At 50.0% G+C, this 10,746-nt stretch overlaps 1 protein-coding gene across 1 annotated transcript; it reads left to right on the forward strand.

Moving 5' to 3' along the window:
- The first annotated feature begins 907 nt into the window (after nucleotides 1-907).
- Nucleotides 908-10,270, forward strand: TRIM25 (tripartite motif containing 25). Its single transcript, XM_059486074.1, has 9 exons — nucleotides 908-1,560; nucleotides 2,563-2,658; nucleotides 3,078-3,311; nucleotides 3,787-3,943; nucleotides 4,434-4,511; nucleotides 4,919-4,987; nucleotides 5,609-5,635; nucleotides 5,958-6,053; nucleotides 6,712-10,270. Exons 1-9 carry the CDS (start codon nucleotides 940-942, stop codon nucleotides 7,242-7,244), a joined length of 1,911 nt encoding a protein of 636 aa, XP_059342057.1. The 5' UTR covers nucleotides 908-939; the 3' UTR covers nucleotides 7,245-10,270.
- Nucleotides 10,271-10,746: the final 476 nt, after the last annotated feature.

Genomic DNA, 10,746 nt, shown 5'->3' on the forward strand with positions numbered 1-10,746 from the left:
AGGCTGCTCCTTTTATCCCTGCTGCCAGCATGGGTGGAGGAATACAGAGGGCGCCAAGGAAGTCCCTGGGACCCCAGCAGACAGGGCAGAAGAGGAAGAGATCAGTGGAACGATTTGCAGTCAAGCTAGTTAAGACAGGAGCACTTGCCGTGTTGCTATTCAGCATCAATGTTCCTGTTAGAAACGGGATTATTGAACAGTTAGACTGAGAAAAAGAAATTTGAGGAAGCATCTTCTGTTAAAATGGTTTCCACAATCACAAAGCAGTAACCGGTGTGCTTTAAAAACATTGCACTGACATCAGCTGTTGCAAACAGGTTATTTTTAAAGTCCTTTCCAACCCAAACATATGAGTCCGTAGGATCTCCAGCATCCAGGTTACCCTCGGCTCGGAGCAGCTGGGGCGGTGCTGGGGGGGATTTGGGGTTCACACCCTGCCTGAGCCCCGGCCGGACACCCTGGGCTGTGCCGGGTTCCCTCGGGCCGGGCCCGGCCGGAGCGGGGCGGGCAGGGCGGGCGGCACCGACCCCGAGCGCTCCGGGCACCGGCGGGTGACGCTGCCCCGACCCCGGCTCGGAGCCCCCGGCCCGGCTCGCCCGCAGCCCCGCGGGTCCCGTCCCCACACCGAGGGTCCCGTTCCGCAGGGCAGAGCCCCCCGCATCCCGGGGCTGCCCGGTCCGCCCGTTCCCGCCACAGGGTCCCGTCCCTGCCCCGGGGTCCCGTTCCCACACCGAGGGTCCCGTTCCTCAGGGCAGAGCCCCCCATCCCAGGGCTGCCCGGCTCCCTCATGGGCGGGCGCTTCAGGGTTGGTCCCCCGGCTGCCGCCCCTCCCGTCGGGGCGGGGATCGGACACGTAATTTTCCGGAAAGCCCCAGCCATAGTTTCGTTTCTCCGAGGCCAGGTTAGTTTCGAGTTTTTGGGGCAGCTGCGGACGGGGCGATGGCGGCGCTGGAGTCGGAGCCGGGCCTGTCAGGGCTGGAGGAGGAGCTCACCTGCTCCATCTGCCTCTGCATCTTCAGCAGCCCCGTGACGGTGCCCTGCGGGCACAACTTCTGCGCCTCCTGCCTGGAGCTCACCTGGGCCGGGCTCTCGGGGGGCTTCAGCTGCCCGCAGTGCCGGGCCACCTTCGCGGGCCGCCCGCAGCTGCAGAAGAACACGGTGCTGTGCCGGGTGGTGGAGCAGCTCCAGGGCCGCTCCGGGGCCAAGGGCGAGGAAGAGGAGGAGAATGGGGATGGGGATGGGGAGGTGGGGGGGTGCTGGGCCGCGGAGCCCCCCGTGCTCTGCGACAGCTGCCGGGAGGCGGCGGCCGTGCAGACCTGCCTGACGTGCACCGCGTCCTTCTGCGCCGAGCACCTGCGGCCGCACCGCGACAGCCCCGCCTTCCGCGACCACCAGCTCTGCCCCACCGTGCGCGACCTGCAGCAGCGCAAGTGCCCCCAGCACAACCGGCTCTTCGAGTTCTTCTGCGGCAAGCACGGCGTCTGCATCTGCTCCCTCTGCCTGCTCGGGCACAAGCTGTGCCCCACCAGCCCCTTGGAGCAGGCAAAAGCCTCTGCCCAGGTGAGCGGCCGGGCTGGGCGGGGGTGGCCGGTGGAACCCCCTCCCAAGGGCTCCCTGGGTGCCGGCGGAGCCGCTCTGGAGTGCGGGGAGGAGGCCGGAACAAGCCGATTGTAAATCTCGTGTCTGGCATTGGTGAGCTCTTATCTGCCCTCCAACAGCGCTCAGGCACGTCCGCAGAGCCATTCCTCGTGTTTTCCTCGTCTCTCCAAGATGTTGCTCAAGAGCGGGGGTCTGGGAAGGCGCTGTCAGGGGATTGACGGGGCTGGGCTGTCCTGGGCTGGGCTCAGCAGTGAGGCCTCCCAAATTCCGTGGCGTCACCCAGAGCTCTGAGCCTCCTCGGCTGCTCTGCTCCCTGCCAGGGTTTGGCACTGCCTGAGGGGCCGACAGCCCGCTGCAGATGTTAAGAAGAATTATAAAGGTATCCTGGATCTCAAGTGTGTAGATGAAAGACAGAAGGAGGCTCACGGAGTAGAAGGGAAGGAAACCTGGCCTTTATATTTTCCAGCACAGTTGAAAATCAGTGTGGATGAGTAAAGTGTGCTGAACAGGTTTAGGTGGTCAAAATCCCATCTGTTCGGTGGGTGTGTACGCAGCTTAGCTGCAGAAGTTGGCCCTGATTGAGCTTAGCAGAATCTTGAACTAAAGGAGCAGGTAAATCTCATCTGAGGGAGAACTTTCTCAAAAGGAGTGGGGTGAACAGTAGCATCAGCTTAGCGCTGGAAGTGCAACCTGAGAGCTAATGTAGCATTTATTCTTAGCATGGGAACTGCTGTGCTGATGAAAGCAGTGGGTCCTTTGTGAAGGGAGTGTCAGCAATGGCATTGGGAGAGGTGAGGAGGGTGTGGGTGCCACAATGTACAGGATGGTACTTTTATACCCCCTGAGGCTCAAGGGAAGGCAGGTTTTAAGCTGAGAGTAATAAATGCTTACAAGAGTATTTAAAACTGAGAGCAGACATGACAGCTGCCTCTCTGAAATGCTTTCTGGCCTCTCCTGTTGCAGTCGCTGCTGAAGAAAAAACTTGCGGAGCTGCATAACCAGAGTGAAAGAACTGCCCGGGCAATGAGCACGGTGAAAACAAAACAGAACCAATCTGCTGTAAGTGGGGAGCTGCTCAGAGTGCTCTCAGCTTGCCTGGCACCCGCTGCCACTGCATGGTGCTGGTGATTGTACCCTTGTGGCAAGGGCTGCGGTGCTGAGGCTGCATTGGCAGGAGAAGGTGTCACTGGGAGGGAACAGAAAAGAGGAGTTTTGGCTCTGTGGGAGATGGGAGTGAGCCCAGCACTGTGCAAGGCTTTACACCCTCACGTGAGGGTGACACTGAGAATGGGCTCCATTCCTTGTGGGTGAAGGAATTTTCTTTCCAAACCACATAGAAATCGACAGCTCTTCTCTTGCTTGTTTCAAGGAAGAGAAGCCCATGTTTCTCAGAGGCTTTCATTCAGTAGCACTTTAGAATATTTTCTTTATAAACTGTTCTTTTGAAATCAGTGCCTATCTGCTCTTGTCTGCCCCAGGAGACAGCTTCAAGAAAGAAGGAATTGATCAGAAAGGAGTTTTCAGAAGTTAAAGCTGTAATTGAAGAAAGAGAAAATGAGATCATGAAAGCAATTACAGAGGAAGAAAAGAGAGTTTGGAATAAGTTTGATTATATTTACAGTGTTCTGGGAAATAAGAAGAACGAAATTCAGTCTCTCAAAGATCAGATTGAGATGGCACTGACTGAAAGTGATGACATTCTCTTTTTGAAGGTAATGTGTCATTTAAGTGTGAATCCAGTTCTTCATTCTAGAATGCTGAATGACAAAAAGCTGCTATGGTCCCCTGCTTTCCAGAGACTTCCAGTCAAATGGAAATGCAGTGGTGTGCAAGAACCTGCTATCAAAGGATGTCCTGAAAAGCACACAAATATCAGTGAAGGAATGCTGAAGGGTGTCTGGTGACTGTCCCGGCTCAGCCACAGCCTCTGCCACAGGCACAGGGGTCACTGGGCAGGAGTCACCTGTGTGAGGTGTGGCTGCTCTGTGCTGGGACCTGGCTGGTCACTGGCTACCTGTGGGAATTGAGGTGTCTGAGCTGCTGCTGGAATTTTTCCATGAGCTGTGTCTGACTGTGGCCTTTGTTCCCTTGAATTTGAGACGAATGCACAAACTGCATCCCATCTAAAGTGAGTTGGTTGTATTTTTCTCTGTGTGCTACACAAGGTGGTCTCATTTGTCATTTCAGAGAGCAACAGCATTGCAACGAACATCAACAAAAGAGGCTTTTGTTCCTGTAGTTGAAATGGACCAAAATGTTGTGCATTCCACTTACCAGTCTGCCATTACCCTCAAAGACATAGTGAAACTTTCAGTAATTCAGAGTCGGGAGAAAAAAGAAGAAGGTACTGTGTCACTGGGGAAACTGGCATTTTCTACTTTTGCTTTGAGCTGAAATGAGGGATTTTTCCTCTCCAATCCAAATACAATTTTTTAAAAAGTGTAACAAATACAGTTGGTTAATGTAAATTGTGTCTTCCAATCTCTGCAGTGCTCCATTTCCACACAAAAACATTACAGTCTGGGCTAAATTGGGAGACAAAATGTGCCAGTGTTTCTTCACTGTTATCTATACTTGGATAAGCTGATGAGTATCATGATATTACACCCTTCTGGCACAGCTCAGCCTTTCTTCCTTGGAGTAATTTATGGTGTAACTATGTAGCAGGGCTGGATGTGGTTAGGATGTGGATTTGAGGAAATTGGAAAGGCTTTAGAGTGGCAGGACTCTACCTGCCAAAAGGCAGGAAAGATGGATAAGATGGAAAAATGTCCTCACTAATGCATGTCTGTTCCTGACCATACAAACCATAATGTAAATTATCACCATTGCAGCCAAACCTGTGAAAATTCAGGTCCTTCCAATAGCTCATCCAAACAAAGCCACTGTTGGAAAGAAGCCTCCCGGACCACGTAAGTACAACAGAACACCATCCTGTCCCAGCTATGTCCCAGCTATCCTGTCCCAACTCTTATTTACTGTTAAATAAGAGCTGAGTCAGTTCCCCTGTAGTGACCTGACAAAAAAAGGGCTCTTTGCTGTGGTGGTGATGCAGTGATGAGCTGCACCTTGGCACAGGGAAGGGAGGGTGCTCTGGGTGTTTGGGGATGCATGCCTTGTGAGCTGCACAGGGACAAGGCTGCATCAGCCTCTAGTGGTGTCAGAGTGGGCTGTAAAGCAAAGCAGAGCCTCCCCACCCTCTTGTTGGTGCAGGTTTTTTAAGTTTGTGCCAAACACCTTTTGGTTTTGACAGATTTGTATGTATTGAGTTCTGCTTAGGATCTGTTCATGTTCTGGTTTTCTTCTTCCTCCCTCACAGACCAGACCCGCAAAGAGAAGACTGTTCCCCAGGCTCAAGTCCCTTCACAGGGGGAGACAGATACCACCAGTAAGTGGGGATTAAAGGAGCCTTACTCAAACATTTTGCTGCCTCCAGTCTAGGGCTGGGGTGATGGTTTTTGTGCCAGGTTTTACTGGGGCTTTTCAGTTCTGTTTTGTCGAGATATCAGAATTAATGGGCACTGTAGCCTGTTTGGCTGATCTTCCATGTTTTCTTTTTGAAGTGAATGTGTTAAGAAGCAGCTTCTGTTACTTCCAGGGAGCTCTTGGCACAAGGTCCAAGTGCTGGCTGTGGGGCAGTCAGGGGTGTGCTGGGGAAGCAGGACTGCAATGGAGCTGCAGCTCCTGTTGCTGCACTGAGAGCTCTGCTGTAAAGAGGAAAGGAATAGTCAGTGTTCCTCACAGGAACAGGAGCACTCCACGTGCCTGGACACACTGCTCCTGAGGGGAGACCAAGCTCCTTCCAGGCTTATGACCCTGTGCAATAGGAAGCAAATGGAAGGTTGTGCTTGATGTGCAGCTTTCCAGTGTGAGGGTATTTGTACATGGCTTCAGCCTGCTGGGCTGGTGATGGGATTACAGCTGACACAGTCTTACCAGTGGCTTTTGCCTCCCAGTAGAACTCACAGTTTATTTTTTTCTTTTTATTTTTTTCTTTCCCCCCCTTCAGAAGAGAAAAAGAAAGCTGCTAAAGTTGGTGAGTCCAAACTTTCATCATGTGTATTCTAATTTTCATTGACTGCTCTTAAAATGATAAGATGGTCTTTGGTGTTGGTGTACTGAACAAAAGTTCAGCTCTTGCTGGCCACTGTGGGAGCAATCAAACACTGAGAGAAGCTGTGCAGAGAGTGGGAGTTCCAAAACTTGACAGTGAACAGCCTGAGCTAATATTGAACATAACCCTGCATGGAGCAGGAGGCTAAATCAGATCAGCTCCAGCCTGAGCGTGTCTGATGGGGTGTTAAACATGTGAGGTCTCTTCCCAGCTGGCCAAACTCTCTGTTCTTCTGTTGACACAGCGCTACCTGCCACACCAAGTGCCCCAGCTGCTGCTGCTGCTGCCAAAGAGCTGATAGACAGCTTCCTGAAGAAACCCAGAGAGGAGCTCCTGCAGTGTAAGACACCCAGCATTGCACTCCTTAAAGATGGACCTTGCTCTTGTTGCACTGGAGCTATGTGTCCTCTGTAGTGACATCTGAGGGGGTTTTGTTAGCTTAATAGGTTGTTACAAATGAAGGAAATTTCTGGAGAAAAAGGGGGGCAGGAGGTTTCTAAGTGGTTCTTTTTGCTGGATGAATCAAATTAATCTACAGCATCTGTGAATCTTTATGAGGATAAATGAAGTTTTTTAAGTAAGGATTTTGGTTTCCCCAAAAAAGACAGCATTAGGGTAGCCTAGAAACACACTGTAAGGCCCTGGATTGTTTTAAAATGAAATGCAGGCTTTAATGTGAGCCTGTGATGGCTTGTTAAGATGCTATACAACATGGCATACCTTTTGCTGCCAGATCAGCTATTGCCTTCTGTTGGGGTGTTTGGGTGATGAAGGGATCCTGTGAGGCTGCAGGAAGGAGGAAAACTCTCCCTCCTTTTGGCTGTTGTGTGACATAGAGCTGCAGCTGAACCCAGCAGCTTGTACTGTGGCCTAAGAGCTGGCTGCACTGGGGAGGAGAGCCGAGCTGGCAGATAAACAGGCAGCAAGTGCAGAGGTGGGACAGGACAAACAGAAATGCTTTGTTCTTCAGCCCCTCCGAGTGACTCTTGTCATTGCAGACGCTGCCAACATCACCCTGGATTACAACACGGCCCACAACACGGTGGTTCTGGCTGACAACTACACCAGGATGTCCATCTCAGACACCTTCTCAGGGCACAGGCAGCACCCTCAGCGCTTCACCGACTACCGCCAGGTGCTGGGCTTCCAGTGCTTCAAGAGGGGAATCCACTACTGGGAGGTGGAGCTGCAGCCCAGCAGCTTCTGCGGGCTGGGCGTGTGCTACGGCAGCATGGAGCGCCAGGGCCCCCAGAGCCGCCTGGGCAGGAACTGCCGCTCCTGGTGCATCGAGTGGCTCAACTCCAGGCTCTCCTCCTGGCACAACGACGTGGAGAAGTGCCTGCCCAACACAAAGGCCACCAAGATCGGGGTGCTGCTCCACTGCGATGGCGGCTTCCTCATTTTCATGGCCGTGGGGGAGAAGAATAGCCTGATCTATAAATTCAAGGCCCAGTTCACTGAAGCCCTGTACCCAGCCTTCTGGCTGTTCTCCAGTGATGCTGTTCTCTCTCTCTGTCACATGAAAGAGTGAGGCCTGGTATCTCAGATTAGTTCATTTACAGCACAGATAATCTGTTTCAAAGATTGATTGTTTGATGCAGAAATTATCATCTCCTTTAAGCAGTTTAGAAAATCTGCCAGTTCTTTGGTCTGAATTGCTAAAGCCTTTAGATAGTGATTTAGCAAAATGTTGGTGATGGTACAAACTACAAGGGTTTGCAAAGGTCTTGATTGCCCTGAAATCAAAGTTATGATGAAAATCCTTGTTAAATGTCTTCAGTGGCGCCGGTGGCTTCTGTGGTTTCCTGTAAAGGAGCAACAGCAATAATGTGTTCATGGGTAACAATGGCCCCTTTGAGAAAGAAACAGGAAGAATTCTTTCAAGCTTTGAGGGAGGTCTCACTGTTGCCTTTTGGCCTGTGCACAGACTGTTGTCCATACAGGTGTTGTCAGTGTAGGACCTCACCAGATGCTACAGAAAGAGCTGTTGAAATCCCTAAGTTCAGGCTTTAAGTTAAAAAAGCCACTATGACAAATCTCATCAGAGTGGAACTGCAGAGACTTCTAGAATTGATGGGAAATAAATGGTATTAGAATCACCAGGCAACAAATGACATCACCCCAGACACTGGGAATTCAGCAGAGTTGTCAGGAAGACATTCTGCAGAGCAGTGGTGTGCATCCTGTGGTGAAGTTGTGGGATGAAGCATTCTGTGTCATCTGACCCAGAACATGCTTCACGTCTTCACTGAAGGCTCTTCAGTGCTGGGTTTGTGTGTGTGCTGAGGAGTTCAGGGGATGCATTCCTGCTCTCAGGCTCTCCTGCTCTAATGGTTTTCCTCTTTATGAGCTGGGATATTCTCTGCTGGATATCTTTAGCTTAAAGCAGGGTCTCCTGTCATAAAGCTTTTCCTCTTTGTGAGGTGGGATATTCTCTGCTGGTGTATCTTTTGTTGTTCAGGTGGTAGAAACTGGATTTCTTGCATATTTCTGGGACTCCAGTTTGAGGAGTCTCAAGACAGAGTGCAGTACTTGGAAAATGCTGGTTCCTCTCTGCTGGTTCCTCTCTGCATGAAGCTGTGGGCAGACAGGGTGAGTCTTTTGACATAAAGGGAATTAGAACAAAGGAGAATATACATCCATTCTTCCTGGGATGGGTTTTTAATTCTCCTGGTGTTCTTTGGGTTGTGGTATGTCTTCAGAAGTTCTCACCAGGTACAGAGAAATCTGTACTTCTTCCTTACAACTTTAAAACAGTCTGTAGGCAATCAAGGTGTTTGGATCTCATAGGACCTGTACCTTGTTGGTGCCTCTGGACTTTTGTGCCAACTTTTATTTCTTGTAGCCCATGGGAAGCTCACACGAGAGCCTTCCTGGACTTGGATTTCTAAAGCTGCCCTTACAGGACTTGGTGAAATAGAACACAAAGCCACTGCTGGCAGTTTGGCAGGGAATTGTTAGAAGGCTTAAAAGAGCCTCTGTGACTACACTCTACATTAGCCAAAGTGCTTTGGAGAGAGGCTTTCAGGAATTCAGGCTTGGTGTCTATTTTTACTTGGTTTGTAAGCTCTTAGTACTTTGTCAAGGATAGCACAAGTCTCATTTCTTCCAGTTTTTTGGTCAGGATAGGATATGGAATGGTGGATCTGAAAGTGCCATGGCTGTCTTTGGAGCAGTTCTGCCCTCTGAAGGGTCTCCCCTTTCCAAAGCACAGTCAGCACTGAAACTCCCGGCCTGAGCAGAATGCTGCAAAAGGTGCAGAAGGAGGCTGTGTCCTGCTGGGAGCCAGGAATGGGTGACAGACTGGGTTTTCTGCCCTTCCAGTTTTTCAGCAGTGAAAGATGACAGCAGCTCCCTCTGAGAAATCCTTTTGCTCCTGGGCTGTGCACAGAGCTGCAGATGCACCCAGCAGGTGCTGAGGGAGTTCTGCCCCCTTGGCTGTGGGCAAACACGGCTCCAGCAGTCTGTGCAGTGGAGAAAGTCCCCATCCTCTGTTCCCTGCTGCTTGGCTTTACAGAGGTGTCAGTGCTGGCCTGAGCCTGTGGCCATGTCTGGAGGGACACCCAGACAAAGCAAAGAGCAGCAGCTTCTGTTCTGCCTCATTGGACAGAGTGGGATCCTTGGCATGGGACGCTGGTGTAGGACCGAGCATGTGGAACACATGAGGGTCCTGCATGACCATGACCAGGAGTGAAACAAACCTTCACTGGGCCCCTGATCCTCTGTTCTCTTTCTTTTGTGCTATCAATGAGTAGAAGTCATAGAGTGAAGTTCTGTTAATTTGGAATTCACAGAATCACAGAATGTTCTGAGTTGGAAGGGATTCACAAGGATCCCTGAGTCCAGCTCTGGAGTGAATGATCCATGTGGGGATGGAATTGGGGACCTTGGCATTACTGGGACCAATCTCTGGGCATCTGAGAAATCTTTTGGTTAGCTTCAGGTCTCTTGCATATTTTGGAATATTAGTGTGATATAACTTTAATAACTAGTAATAAATATTAGTGTGTTGAGGAGCAAAACTAGTCACTGCATGATAAATGACCATTTTAAAGCCTTTCCAACACAACTGAAGTGGTTTTACTCGGGCACTACCTGTAAGAGCTGCACTGGTTTTAAACAAGGCATATATAGAAGCATATATTTAAATTTTAATTCTCTTTTTAGTATTAAAATGAAAGCAACTTAGTCTAGAAAAAGAACTAATTCTGGTGTTAACACCATGAGAATGTGCATTGATTTGCATTTCAATATACAAATTAGAGTAAATAAAAAAACCAGTTGCTGAATGAAAATAAATGAAAGTTTAATCTTTTCTTCAATTAAAGACACCAGTAAAACAGTGTATTTAGAAAAAGATATGCAGTTATAAACCTGTTGATTGTACTGATATATCAGCCCTGTACTTCAGTCTGTATAAGGTGAGTTATTGTTTGTAGCTGTGCCAGCCACACACAGGCAGGGCCCCCTCCGTGGATTTTGTGCCACCTGGTCCCTGTGCCCATTCCAGGGCTGGCTGGCGGCTTGAATTCAATAAAAACTCACAGTGAACCCTAACTCTGAATGTTTTGTTCTCTGCTCAGGGCGGAAGCAGGGAGGGAGGCAGAAGTGAAGACAACAAAGGCTCTTGAGGGCATCACTCACGGGGCTGTGGGAGCTGGGGAAGGGCAGGCAGAGCTCTGGACTGGTCCTGAGCTGCCTCCTCCCCACACCCATGATCCGTGGTGCTGCCTCCTCACTGGGGATGAGGAGATCATCCTGCCCAGGAAACACAGCTGGAGACTGTGGAGGTGTTCACAGGGGTACCAGGATGAGGGAAGAGATGAGAATCTTGACTCCATGTTTCAGAAGGCTGATTTATTATTTTATGATATATATTATATTAAAAGAAAATTATATATTAAAACTATACTAAGGAATAGAAGAAAGGATTTCATCAGAAGGCAGGAAAGGAAAGGAATGGAATGGAATGATAATAAAATCTTGTGGCTGCTCCCAGCCTTGACACAGGCAGCTGTCATTGGTCACCAAGT

The sequence above is a fragment of the Ammospiza nelsoni genome, chromosome 19, assembly GCF_027579445.1.
Source record: "Ammospiza nelsoni isolate bAmmNel1 chromosome 19, bAmmNel1.pri, whole genome shotgun sequence".
Classification (NCBI taxonomy): domain Eukaryota; kingdom Metazoa; phylum Chordata; class Aves; order Passeriformes; family Passerellidae; genus Ammospiza; species Ammospiza nelsoni.

Excerpts from the sequence above, each read along its gene's own strand:
- TRIM25 (XM_059486074.1), top strand. The coding sequence starts at position 940 with ATGGCGGCGCTGGAGTCGGAGCCGGGCCTGTCAGGGCTGGAGGAGGAG. Across the intron at positions 2,659-3,077 it reads CAAAACAGAACCAATCTGCT|GAGACAGCTTCAAGAAAGAA; the intron begins GTAAGTGGGGAG and ends TGTCTGCCCCAG. Across the intron at positions 3,312-3,786 it reads ATGACATTCTCTTTTTGAAG|AGAGCAACAGCATTGCAACG; the intron begins GTAATGTGTCAT and ends TTGTCATTTCAG.